Below are 14723 nucleotides of genomic sequence, written 5' to 3' on the forward strand. Positions count from 1 at the left end.
AAAGAGGATTCTGACTGTGGTGGAAAGAACAGTCTGGAAGGCACAAGAGTGGGTTATGGGAAGACCAGGGGCGATTACTGTAATAGTCCTAGCAAGAAATATTGCCGTGGAATGGAGTTCTGGCTTTAGTGATGGAAAGAAGTAAAAGAGAAAGGGAATAGTTAGGAAATGCATCTTGCTAAAGTGATGAGCAAACCATTTTTGAGGGTTCACTTGGTCCTCTAACTTATGGAGACTCAGCTGACAAATAGAAAGTTCCCTACTGTGGAAGCCAAGGAGGTTCCACATTTGGATCTCTTTGCAAGGAGGAGCATGCTGTTCAGCTACAAGGAACTGTCCACCTTGGCTTTCAGGCTTAGGCCACGCTCCTTCTGGACAGCCCAGCCAACCACTGATCCCGGCAGGGCTGCCAGCTCTGATCATTTCTGCCCAAGGCTGGACTCCTCTAACAGGCAGTCTGCTCTAGACAGGTTGACTGAGACTTTATCAAATTTGTGTTGGCCTGAGGCTCTCTCTCCTGCTTCCTCTTCTGTTTCCTTTTCCAAGTGTCAGAGCTGCATCCTGGCCTGAAGGCTGTCTCTGCTCAATCCTGTATCCTTTCCCTTTTTCTTTCATAGGCTTCATTCCCCAATAAATCTCCTATTTAAATAAACTCAGTCTCATTATCTGCCTTTCTTAGGACCTACCAACACACCTGACAAATAATGGGGTTAGGGATATCTGGTGAAGGATATCTGATCAGCTATTTCGGTATCTCCACAAAGGCCGTAATTGCTAGGCCATGATTCACTAATTGTCTGCTGAAGTTTCTCAGAATGTTAGGCAACCAGACTCTCCCATACTTCCAAGGAATCCTGCATTATTTTGGAGTAGCTCTTTGGAGATGGAGAATTAAGAGAGAAAAGAGAGCAGAAGAGATTTTACAGGCCTAATCTCTTCAGGCCGAAGGAAAGGCTATGAAAAGAACTAGCCTAGGCCGGATCCAGTTCACTGTGAATTGTCTAATCAACTGGTTTACCACTCATGATATTATTTAACACTATGGAACCCAAACTCTGGAAAATGTACTTTTTTTTAAACTTTTTTTCTTATTTTAAACTTCAAATATAGTTGATCTATAATATTGTGTTAGTTTCATGTGTACAGCAAAGTGATTCAGTTATACACTCTTTTTCAGATTCTTCTCCATTATAGGTTATTATAAGATATTGAATATAGTTCCCTGTGCTATACAGTAGGTCCTTGTTATTTATCTATTTTGTGTATAGTAGTATGTATCTGCTAATCCCAAACTCCTAATTTATCCTTCCCTCTTTCCCCTTTGGTAACTATTAATTTGTTTCCTGTGTCTGTGAGTCTGTTCTATTCTGTAAGTAAATACATTTGTGTCTGGAAAATGCACTTTTGAACTGTACTGTAAGAACCATAGGGACAGATTTCACACTTATATATGGGGATGAATTTTTCTCCGACAAACCATGTTCCCACTATCACTCAACTTGGGGAAAAGTTGGTTCAGACACAGAAAGAAGCTGAGGACTTGAGAGGTGGCCTGTGTCTTTTAGAGGAGAGAAAGTCTTCCTCTCCCCTCTGGGACTCAGCAGGGGCTGGGAAGGTGTTGTGTCTGTATTTTGAGGCCAAAGTGAGAGGTTAGAGTGGTCAAGCACGTCTTTGGGTGACAGGGTAAGCTGTTGGAGATCCAGTGCAGGAGCCAGGCTGGGAGCTAACTCGGCCGGAGAGCCCAGGGCGGATCTGGGATTGAGCTGTAGTTGTAAAGTATTTTTTGTGTTGTACTCCTTCCCTGAGCTTCCAGTAAAACTATGGCTTAATCTGTGCTGTGAGGAATTAGTTAAAATTTATGCCCACATTTGGGCAAATCTATGAAAGAAGCATACTGCCCAGGCCGTATGCCCATGTGAACCTCATCCACCACACATGTCAGAATTTATAGGGCCCAATGAATGATATCCCTATTTCCTGCCCACAAGTGGAACCTATTGAGGAAAAAATGAAAGAGGTAAGCAGCAAGAGAGAAAAATGTCACCTTTATTGCCATTAAAGGCAGTTGAAGGATGTAGATTAGGTATGTTAGCCAAGGGGATTACTTAATATTTCACCCCTAAATTAAACTTACCTGCCTCCTCGTAGATGGTGCTGGACAACCACGTGAAAAAGTAGAGGTGACTGTGCACCCAGAGATCAGGCAAAACTCAAGACAAAAGAAGGAGGAAGAACTTGAAGATGTTCAGCTTATTCTCCCAAAATCTCCATTGAAATACCTCACTCCTCCCCTAGGGACCAGACCATGAACAGGGCAGAGAAAGGCCAGGGGTGTTAGACATGAAGCCAGAGCAAAGGAGATATCCCGTTCCCCGGAATAGTTTGAAGCAGTGAGTGTCAAGGCCCATCATTGTAAATGTCTGGATTATAACATCACAATTAGAAATTTGCTGAAATGAAGACCAGAGAAATAAACATAAAAATTTATTAGTTATGATCACTTTTATTTTACACTCATCATATAGAACACCCAGATGTGCAATAATAATTAAAATCATTCATCTTCACTATTTTGCCAATTTTTAGTCATATTAAGAAACATAGCTTTACATATATTTCAGTTTTATTACTCTGAAGGTATATTTCTCAAGGTTGGAGGATGGAACAGATTTTACTACACAGTTTGTCTACGTGATTGATCATCTCTACATATGTAGACATTTGGTGTGTGGGCTGCCGGTTGAATTCTTGTACTACTTTCCTGATTTAGCCTGAGTAACTTGCAGCCCCACTGTGGCAAGAACTGGAGGGATGGGGCCCGTCCTGGTCAGTTTCTCATGTGGGAGTGCTTTGGGACTGACAGGGCTAAGAGAGGGGTGGACTTATTCCCTGCTTTTGGGCAAAATAAACAAAACGTGCTACAGGGAACTTGGTCAGTTGCATATGTCAGAACTGAAGGGGCATAAGCATCCCCAAGCCCCCCCCCCCAATATCCAAGGAGTTCTAGTCTAGCAGGCAGGGTGTGCCAGCGGGAGTCTCCTAGTGGGGAGATGTGATGCAGCGTGAGCTGAAGGGCAGTGTTGGGTGGTCCATTAGCTTCCAGCAGGACCTCAGATAAGCTGTGGGGGCAGGGAGGTGAAAGCCCAGTCTTATCCCTAGGAAAGAAAAATGACAAAACCTAGGCATCTTACAAGTACCCGAATCCATTGTTAGTAGCCAGGGAAGATTCTACTTCTAGCAGAGTATCCTGGTGTCTAAAGCCGACACTGCAGCAAATTTTAGATACACACACCCTAAGCCAACATAGCAGGTTATTGGGAAGGGTACAGCTTAGAGGGTAGTATTAGGGGCCAGAGCTCACCCAGGAAGTGTGGAATTGGCAGACATGTAGGGCTAATAACAGTAGAATTAATCCCAGACACCATCTGTGAGTGAAAATGAGCTCTAGTTATATTGCCTGCCTTGGTCAGGACTGTCTTCAAAACTGAGAAGTCCATGGTTATGGTGCTGGACCTGGAAAAGCAGGGAAGTCAAGCATCAGTAGTTGGCTATAAGGGAGCTAATTGTAACTAGAAGGTCTTTCAGTATCCATCAGATACAACATGCAAATTACTCATTCCCATTAAACATTAGTTTTGAGCAGAAAGAAAGAAATTCTGGTGAATATTTTTTAGATACTTGGGTTGCTGAGTGACAGCACACTCTAGGGGTAGAGTAAGGTGACTGATCAGAAGACTGCAGCAATGGTGTTTGTCATGAACTGGAGAGGTGGTAATGGGGGCAGAAAGAAGTGGGATAATCTGGTAAAGAGGAGGAAATCACAAAAGGAGAAAGATGAGAAAATTAACACAGCAAAATCATTGGGAAGAAGGGTGGGGATAACAGCAGAGCCCAGGGAAAGCTAGCTTGGGCATTTATTGTAGCAGGAATGAAGGCAGAAAAAGTGGAACTGAGGCTATGTAAGATTTATTCAACTCCTACTATGTCAGGACTGTTCTAAGGCGTTCCATGCATCTTAATTCATTCAGTCCTCACAACAGCCCCATGAAGCAGGTATTATTATCATCTTCATCGTACAGAAGAGAAAGAAACTCGGCCACTGAGTGGGTGGCTTGCCGCAGGCCCTGTAAGTAGGAAGCAGCAGGGCTGAGATTTGAACTTGAGCAATTGGAAACCACACTTTGAGCTCTTAATACCATACTAAGTCCCTCCACATGGGGAGGCTGGTAGATCTGATGGTGGGAAAACTGCAAGAAATGATAAATTATGCCTCCCAGGAAATGTTCTTTATAAAAGCCCTTTAATAAACCAGAAGGAAATATGGCTCACCTGAAATCCCCAAATGTCATGCCCCTCATTTGGGAGCTTTTGAAGAATCTGGGATGTGTTCCAACAAGCGACAAACACAATATCCTTTTTTCATCCCGGCCACTAGAGGGAAGAGTGGAGTGTCAAAAAACTTAGCGATCCAATGGCTAAGAATTGCTGTTAGTCCTTGCCCTAACATTGTCAGTACATGAAACTTCTTTGTATTTTTCGCTTGTGAGAGATCATCTTCAAATAAAACTCATCAGCATCCATAAACATTTTTCTTCACTCTCTGAAAAGAAATATATTCTGCTAAGTGAAATAAAGTAGACACAAGAGACCACATGTTGTCTGATTCCATTTATATGAAATATCCAGAAAAGGCAAAGCTCTAAACAGAAAGTAAATTAGTATTTGCCCAGGGTAGGGGCTCAGGGGAAAAGGGATTGACAGTAAATGTGTGTGAGGGATCTTACTGAGTGATGAGGCTGTTCTACAAAGCATATATATTGACAATTGCACATATAAAATAGTAAAATAACTATTAAAAATAATTGAATTGTACACTTGAAATTAGTGGATTATGTGATTTATAAAACAGACCTCAACAAAGACATGTTGGGGAAAAAAAGAAATGTAACATTTTATAAAACAACCCCCCAAAAAACCTATGCATTCAAAAAGATTGAAAACATAAGTTTATGTAAGCATAGAAATGTCTAGGAGGATAGCCACTATTTAGTGATTAACTCTAGGAAATGCTATTGTGGGGGAAAACTGGGAAGTTTTTGATACTCTATGTCTTTCTGTATTTTGGGGGGCAATAATTGATTAAAATTAATTTAAAACATTTTTGAGAGATAGGAAGTCAAAATGCATAAAATGCAATGGAATTATAAGTTTCATTTCCTTTGGATAGTGGAACATGGCTTATATTCTTGTCTTTCTATGTTTAATTTCTAATTATAAATTATTATATATTACTTCCATAATAAAAACTGGAAGAAGCTTAATTTAAAATAAAAACCAGGAAATATTCAAATTACTTTTTAAAAATCACCTTTAGTAAAATGTTTATGGTATTTCATATATAACAGGAGTTTTTTTAACTGTTTTATTTTTCTAATTAATTTTTAAAAATTGAAGTATAGTCAATTTACAATGTTCTGTTAATTTCTGGTGTGCAGCATAGTGATTAAGTTTATATATATACACACACATATACATATATATACATTTTTTTCTATTCTTTTTTATTATAGACCATAAACAAGATATTGAATATAGTTCCCTGTGTTATGCAGTATGACCTTGTTGTTTATCTCTTTTATATACAGTAGTTTGTATGTACAATTCCCAAACTCCCCAGTTTATCCCTCTTCCCCCTGGTAACCATAAGTTTGTTTTCTATATCTGTGAGTCTGTCTCTGTTTTGTAAATAAGTTCATTTGTGTCCTTTTTTTTTAGATTCCACATATGAGTGATAGCATATGGTATTTTTTTCTCTTTCTGGGTAACTTCATTTAGAATGATGATCTCCAGGTCCATCCATGTTGCTGAAAATGGCATTACTTTATTTTTTTTGACTGAGTAGTATTCCATTGTGTGTGTGTATATGTGTGTGTGTGTGTATATATATATACACGCACAACTTCTTTATCCAGTCATCTATAACAGGAGACTTTTTAGCTCAACAAAGACTGGGCCTTAGACACTTAGATAAAGAGAGGTAATACCCACTGGCATTTGAGCTAAATTCTGTCTAGTGAAGCTGGAAGGTATTCTATTGTCATTTTTATCTGCATTTACAAATTTATATAGGATTGGTGGGGGGAAACCTTTGTGAGATTAGAGGTTGGGATGTAGATCTTTCCTTTTACGTTTCACATTTGTTAGCACATGTCTGATGGCAAAGATGGCTGTGGGGAGCTTGGTAGGAATCAGATATTAAAATGACAGTGGGAGAGCAAAATTGTTGAGAAGAAATTTACCATAGAGAAGGGACAATCTAGCTGATGACCCAGACCTTTCCGTAGCACCTGAATCACTGGAAGTAAATGTTGACTTGGGGCACAGTATGAGTTGAGGTAGGAATTTCTCCCTACCTAAATACTATGGAATACCTTGGGGAAAAAAATGTCTGCATGTAATGAATTAGAAACACTGTACTGAGAAGGCCACTTCTAAAAGTGACAGTGGAGCAAAGTGCCTAGAAGAAACACAGAACCCCAGCCACGCTGGCAGACACCTCTATCAGTAGCCATGGAAACAGAAAGCAGGGCACCAGAGCTAACAGAAATACACCTTCAAATAGAAGTCTCTTGAAGACTAGGACTTTTGTCTGTTTTGGTGTCTGCTTAGAACAGTGCCCGACATGTATTAGGCACTTAATAACTACTTGTGGAAAGGTGTATGAATGAAAGAATGAGTGTATGAGTGGGCAGCAGCCAGGCCCTTGGCTTGCTGTGCTACCTGGTTTTCAGCAGCACAGCAGCTGTCCTGGCAGGGAGGCAAGGGCCCTGGAGGCCACAGTGAAAGGCAGGTGAGGTCTGGAAGTCAGTGAGCAATGAGTCAAGCATGATTTCACGTAGTAGGAAAGCTTTTTACTAGCCCATGCTAGAGAGTCGAGAGTGAGGGTGCCCTGTCATCCCACTGATGCCCAGGAATGATTTAACTGATCCCCCCTGCTAATATATGCCCTCCAAGAGAGCGACCTTTCAGAGCACAGCACAGATGGGCTTCTAGATAGAGCTATGCCAAATTTCAGAAACAGAAATGATCCTTTATGTGGCTCAGAAACACAGCTATAATCTTGCTTAGAGTTGTTTTTTTTTCCCCTTTGGGGAGAGTGGGGAGAGATGGGAAGAATGTCAGAGAATATCCTTTAAAATAACGATACTTTTTTAAAACTACCTTTTAAATTGGTTGTATTTAGAATATAGTGGTTAGGCCATGGATGTATGTATTATTCCTCCTGAAAAGTAAAGATTTAAATTCAAAACATCTAAGAAAATGCCTTATTATGTTTTTCTCTCTCTGAACCAAGAAAATGCCCAAGAATATCATAATTGTTATATATTCTATTACCTTAAAATAAAGGGAAACTTTTAGTGATTGAAAAGTAGTACAGTGCAATCCAGGTGGCTTAGCTGAGACAGAGTAGTCAATAAAATATTTGACTAACGGCAAAAAGAGTTGCCTCTAGGTACTGGTGTTCTGATTATGTAACACCCACATTAAGTTTTTTTTGTTTTTTTTTTTTAGTTCATGTGAAAGCGTGGAAATGCTTTAGGCATGAAGACAGCATTAACTGTATAAAAGGGCCAGAAAGGCAATGGTCCTGTCCAAACAGGCCCCTGCTCTGTGATGATTAGGGTTATATTCCACGATATTAGAGCTCCAGGTAGCTCATCCAGTGTACATGGTGGCATACACCCTAATTAGAACAGTAGCAGTGCCACCTACAGGAATCACCTGCAGACACCAAACATTTTAGACTGAATGGTCACCCTGATTGCTCTCTTCACCTGGAATGCCCACTGACCCATATCCTCTTCTTCATCTGGGTACCCTACTCATCCTTTAAAGCGCAAGTGAGAAATCATCTTAGCCAGGAAGCCTTCTATGAGCATGATCCACTTCCCCCTCTTCCTATAGACTCCCATAGCTGCTTTCACATTTCTGTGTTGTAACACATTTTGTAGCACATTTTGTTTATTTGTCTTTCTCCTCTTTTTTTTTTTTTTTTTTTTGGAGAAGTGCTAAATATTCTTTATTTGATGTTATACATAAACCAAAGTAAAATGCCTATTATTAAATAAAAGGCAGTATTTTAGATAAAGAGAATTTTAATTAAATTGGCATAGTTAAGACCAAAAAGATGAAGTGGACATTGTCAGTTTATTTTCAGCCCTTGCCTTAACAGGTTAACTGGATTAAGCTTCTCAGTCTATCCACATACCTAGCACAATGCCAATACCATAGCTGGCAGTTCAATAAATGTCCATTAATAAATGCTATTCAGAGTCTTGAAAAGCAGTTAATTGATTTGAACATTTGGTTAACGAGGTTACTTAGAGAACTCTACTAACGACAAGCCTTGATCATGCAAAGTTTTCCACTGGTCATCAAAAGGAAAAAAATTTGAGAAACACTGCTCAGTTGTCTTCTTTCAAAGAGGACACAAAATTCTCGGCTCTCTTTTTCTGCTCAGAAAAGCCTAAGAATGAGGATAATCATCTTTCTTTTTATTTTCAATAAGGGTTTCTGCTGTATGGCAGGGAAACTGGCGGGAAATTATAACCTGCTTTGGAGAATCTGGACCCTTTCTTTCTCTTCCAAGTTCAGGATGGCACATTCCCAATTCCCTGCTGACCACAAAAAATGAGAATCTAGCCTCAAGCCTGCAACACCTATGGCCAAGGAGAAAAATTGTTCTTAAATTTCCACTTGATAGGGTTACTCAGATGCAGAGGGACATAACCACGGGCCACCTTTGATCACTCAAATCACAGAGCCTGTCACAGATTCCAGAAAGGAATCTTAGGCAAGTATCCGGTCATATAGCCTGGGCAACCTAAAAATGAAGCTGGAATCTTTTTCATTGTTGATTGTAGGGCAATCAGGTGACAGATTTTTAACCAATTATAAAAGATGGTGAGCATGTGCTTTTCTTGGGATACTTTTTTGGGGGGCAGTAATTAAGGATATTTATTTATTTACTTTAGTGGAGGTACTGGGAATTGAACCTAGGACCTCTTGCATGTTAAGCATATGCTTTACCACTGAGCTATACCCTCCTCCCTTCTTGGGATACTTTAGAGAGGGCCTTATATAAAAGTATTATTTGTCCTAGAGTCAGGTAGATCTTTCTTTATCCCCATCCCACATTTTACATTTTTAAAAAATGAAGCAGGAAATTGCTTCAATAAAATGTCTGGAAGAAAATCAAATGTTTTCAAGCCATTCAGGGAAAAGGAATTTTTTTTTTAAATTAAAACTTACCAAAGGGAGATAAAAAGTAAGTAATGTCCAATTCTTAAAATCCCAAAGAGGAAAAAAAAACAAACCCCAATAACTATCATCCCTCTATCTGTGCCACCATAATTAGACACCTCTTTCACTGAGTTATTTACCATTCGTATCTGGGACCACACTCTCTTGCCTCCTACATCCCAGCAGTCCAAGGGAGAGGGAAGGCAGCTTCTTGTCTGCAGCTTTTGGCTGTGGAGAACATTTTGGCTGTCACTTGCAGCTCTGCTTCCAAGCGTGATGAGCCTGGGGGAGTGCCTAGCTGGTTTTATCTTTTCTGAATGTGGAGAATGCAATAGGGAAATGCCTTCCCGGAAATGCCATTTATTCATGTTTTCTGGGTCTCCTACATAGTACCCTGGGCTCATGCAGGGAGGCAGAAAAGGATTCTCTCTCTGACGTTTACTGAGGCCTAAGATGTTGTAAGAAGGATTCAATCTCATCATGACTGAGTGAACTCTCATCACTGTATTTCTTTTCCATGTTAAAGAAATATAATATGCATTCTCCTTTAACAGTAAAATTATAAGTGAAGTCAGTGTAGTGAGTGGTTAACTTTGAGTGAAAGGTTTAAAGTCACATTATTTTTTTCCCTGCGGCCTTCCTGCTTATACAGATACAAATGTATAATCCTCCAAATTTCTTACTCATTTCTGACGATAAGAAAATTTGAAATAATAGATCCTAAATTTCAATGGCACTTAGTAAAAATTGTTAAGAAGCTATTAAAACAAGAAACAGAGATTTTCAGAACTTCAAGCACCAGATTAACAATTATCCTTTCTTTGGAAAGAAATATTAGGATAAATACTGTATTTGCATACCAGTTACCAAAAATTTAAGTGAAATCTATATATGTTTACCTATCTTATCAATAGAAAATTGCTTTTCTAAGTTTGTTTAATAAAAAGCAGCAAACAAAGAAAAAAACACCCTTTCAAGGTTTACTTAAATAGGTAATTACATTAGTTAAAATGTTTGCTGTAGAAAATTAAGTTTGTTTAAACTATAAATTATGTTTCCATTGGAGGTTGATTTTGCTCAATAACTTTGTCATATTTAACCACTCTCACCTGACTGTTAATGTAAAACACTAAACTTTTTCTTATTAATGTGGAATATATAATTGATATATAAAGCTCTTATTATATGTAAGTTGTTTTCCTAGAAAAATAAATAAGGGACTCAACCAGAATAACTTTAATATCCACATAGAATCTTAATTTCCCAGGATAAAACTTTACTGACCAACCACAAATTATTTTTCCATTTTCTATTGATATTCACTTAGGTTGCTTTCAATTTTTTCATTATTACAGTGTTTCTGTGCCCATTCTGGTATGTATCACCTTGAGCACATGTGAGTTTCCATTTCTAAAATACATACCTAGAAATGGAATTGTTGGGTCCTAGGGTATGAGTAGCTTCATCTTTACTAGATATTGTTAAATTCCTTTTCAAATTGTGTCTATCAATAAACATTGATTATACAAACACATCACCTCATATTAGATTTTTGAAATTTTCACAAATCTGATAAGTGTACATTTTTTGCGTATTATTGTTTTTGCTTGCCCTTCATTGGTTACCAGTAAAACTGAGGATCTTTTCATAAATTTGTTAGCTGTTCAGAGGAGGGGAGAGTATAGTTCAGTGGTAGAGTGCATGCTTAGTATGCAGGAGGTCCTGGGTTCAGGCCCCAGTACCTCCATTACAAAAAATAAATGAATAAATAAACTTAATTACCTCCGTCCCATGTAAATAAATGAACAAATAAAAATTAAAATTTTTTTTAATGTGTTAGCTATTCAGCTTTCTTCTGTGAATTCTTATCCTTTGTGAATTTCTTAGAATGTTTCTTTTTTTATTCATTGGTAGAAATTCTTGAAATATCCCAGATTCTTATACTCTGTTGGTTTTATATCTTGTTCTTTATCTTTTCACTTTCACCATGGTTATTTTTATTGTATAGAAGTTTTTATATTAATGTAATCTAAGGTATCACTCCTTTTCTTCTGTTTAGCATTTTTGTATCTTGAGGCATCTTTCCCTTTTCTGAAGTCAAAGAAATATTTTCTTCCAAAAATTTTAGAGTTTTTCTTCTCACTTTTAAATTGTTAATCCATTGGGAATTTGTGTGTGTGTATGTTGTAAGGTAAGAGGCTACTTTTATTTTATTTTTCCATGTGGATACCTAATAGTCTCTGCCCCACTTACTAAAGAGTTCATCATTTCCTTACTGATTTCAAATCAGTCATAGTACTCCTTTTCATATATGTGTGAGCTTGTTTCTCAGCTGCCTGTTCTTTTCCATTGCTATTTTTTATCTATTCACATATACCAACTATCTTAACTGCTATAGTTTTATAAGTCTTTATATCTAGTATAGTAAGTCCTCCCACCACACACAACTACCTTCATTTTTTAACCTACAATTTTAGCCATATATTTATATTACACAGAAAACGATGGAAACTTGACTATACAAAACTCATCCACATGAAAATACTCCACACAGTCCAGATGATGGCCAACTGCATGTGCTGTCAAGAGTATGAGAAGTTCTGCTTCCAATTAATGCTGAGTTACAAGGAAATTGATTTTTAGGGAGAAACAGAAAATATTACTGTAAACCATAATAGCCAATAGGTAGAAAAGAGTTAAGATGGTACTGGGAACCCTGCTTCATTACTGCTGTTTTCATGGAAAATCTTTTGAAGTGAGTTATTGTTGGACAAGAAATGTCTCCTCAAGAGCTTACATAATCTCTCATGTCAACTTTATTATATTGACTTGATTTTTGAATAAGTTTTAAGGAGTAATATGAAGATATTGGGTATTTCTGTTCAACTTTCAGCTTAAGAGAGAGACAGTCTTTGTTATGAAGAGTCATGTTTAAATACTTGGGAAACCATCTCTTTGGGAACAGTGAAGCTAAAATAATGTGAGGTGGCACATGTAATTGCACTGGAATCTGCCTGCAGCTACAGTTCTCATGTAAATTGATTAATGTGGTGATGCTTGTTCTAAAGCTGAAAAGGCTTCCCAGAGCCCTATTGAACCAAAACCCTATGCTTGCCCTCCCCAGACTATTAACAAAGATATGAAGGGAAAAGGATCTGGGTAGAAACCTGAGCAAGTTATCTATAAATGTAATGCTTTCCAAAAAATATAAAAAGTGTAAATGGAATGAAAATTCAATTCAGAATAACAAGTGGGCTTTATACTAAGAAAATAAAAATATAGGCTGATTATGAAAAAACCCCACATTTATATTTGGGAATTTCTTCAGTTGATTTTCCAAATAATCTGAGTAAATTCTATGTTTACATTAGAAATTATAAGTATTTGGGTGAAGTTAACAATCTGAGCTTTTCTCAAGATTTACCTCTTGGAATATATTTAGGTTGAATTTTATAAAAGTGCTGATTTTTTAAAAATTGAAATATAGTTGATTTACAATGCTGTGTTAGTTTCTGGTGTACAGCATAGTGATTCGATCATACATATATTAAAATTGCTCTTTCTGTAGATTAAAAATGGCCAAATATCAGCAGTTTCATAGAGATCAACTCTATAAAACAGAACATAACTCCCTGAGCATCATGATTTCATTAAACAAACACTGATTGAGGGCCTTAATGTGTTCCTTCTTCTCAGGCAACTCTCTTTCTATTCAGAGATTCTAAAATATGAACAAATAATTGAAAACTAGAATGTAAATGCAATAATAGACTAAGGGATAGAATGACACAAAGGCAGGTGTGATAGCTTCAGCTCAGTCAGCTGAAGAAAAGTGTTGTAAAGCGGATAATGTTTGAGCTGAGTAATTAGAAGAAGTTGAGCCGGTTTAGGGATTGCGAGTGTCTTTCCAGGTGGAGTGGACGACGTGTACAAAACCTTTGAGGCATAAAACAGGATGGCAAGTTCAAGTCATAATGCTGCTAAATCATTCAGACTGCCTGGACCAGTTGAGTGAAGGTGGCTGAAAGCTGCAGGCAAATAGAAATAGGGACGAAAAATAAGATTGAAGAGGGACTAGACAGCTGTGGTTTGTGGAGGGCCTTGAATGTCATACTGTAAAATAAGAATTTTGATGGTAAAGAAGTAACAAATTCAGATATCCTCAGTCAGATACTGGTGGGCTCGTGAAAAGTTTTAAAATAGTAGGTAATGTGATCAACTCAACCATTTTAAAAGGATAACTCTGAATTGAATAGTAGGGAGACTTGCTAAGTGGTTGCAGGTGTGAGAAACTGAACTAAGGTAACAGTTTGGAGACAGTGTGAAGATAAGAGTCTTCTGACTGGGAGGAGTAAGAGGTGCGATGGTGGTGAATTTTAAAAAGCTTAGTTCCAGAATATTTCGCTAGGATTTGAGTTCTTTAAAAAAAAAAAAAAGTAATATTTTCCTTATTGAATTACTATGTGAATAGAATAACTGGGTTGTGGCTTTGTAAAACCTATTATTCTAAATATCTCAATAATAGACTAAAATCACTGCATGATTAATTCAATCAACTATCATAATTATTATCTAAAGATGAAATTTAAAAATCAGGTTAATTGGTCATTCTATTTGTTTTTTGTTTGTTTGTTTCTGATTGAGGCATAATAGATATTACCACAGTCCACACAGAATCGTCCCCTCTAAAGGAAGAGGCTTTCCCTAGTTCTGAATGAAAGCATTTCTGATATGTGAGGAGGGATTCTCATTCTTAAAGGGACAGCAATAATGCCCACAGTCTTGCCATCTTCATGTCACTTGATAAAGAAAAATGCTAATTTTCTCTTCATGTCCTTCCCTCACCCCAGAAATCACTATCTATATGAAAAGATCTCAGAAAATATAAGTTAACTTTTTGTATTAGTTTAATCATTAATTTGGATAATGGATATTTAAAATTAGATATCCACATTCAAATAATAATATTTAAAACTGTCTAAATTCCTCCAACTTATTCAGTAAAACCTTATCCCCAAAGTTAAATAAAAATTTCTTTAGAGATACTTCTAACTGAGGGACAATTTGCTGTATAATGAAGGACAGTGTTGCTTCTGGCCAACAGATGCTATCTACCAGGACACATACTTGGCACAGAAATTACTAACACATTCAGAAACTAATCTTCCCTGAATCCAGCTTCAACTCTCAAAAGCTGGCTGTGGAATACACTGTACTTTGTAATAGAAAATTCACGTTTTGGGAAAACAGTAGTTACTGCAGACCCATTGTTCGAGACTGCTCCATACATTTCTTTCAACAGTTAAGTAACATTTAAATATCATGGGCATGTCATTGGTTAGAAAGCGTGTTGAGTTTTTCTAAACTTACTCTTCCTTTATATTCCTGTCTTTATCAAAGAGAAGTAACTTGGTTATCTA

At 37.5% G+C, this 14723-nt stretch overlaps 1 protein-coding gene across 1 annotated transcript in view; it reads left to right on the top strand.

The window, feature by feature from the left end:
• The window catches only part of LOC116659264 (basic proline-rich protein-like), a 32808-nt gene extending 28157 nt beyond the window's left edge, over window positions 1–4651 (top strand). Inside the window, exon 4 of the mRNA XM_032466583.1 lies at window positions 2149–4651. Within this exon, the coding sequence (XP_032322474.1) occupies window positions 2149–2170 (22 nt within the window). The 3' untranslated portion in view covers window positions 2171–4651. The remainder of the gene's footprint in view (window positions 1–2148) is intronic.
• Window positions 4652–14723: the final 10072 nt, after the last annotated feature.

This window comes from Camelus ferus, chromosome 2 (assembly GCF_009834535.1).
Source record: "Camelus ferus isolate YT-003-E chromosome 2, BCGSAC_Cfer_1.0, whole genome shotgun sequence".
In the NCBI taxonomy this organism is placed as follows: Eukaryota; Metazoa; Chordata; class Mammalia; order Artiodactyla; family Camelidae; genus Camelus; species Camelus ferus.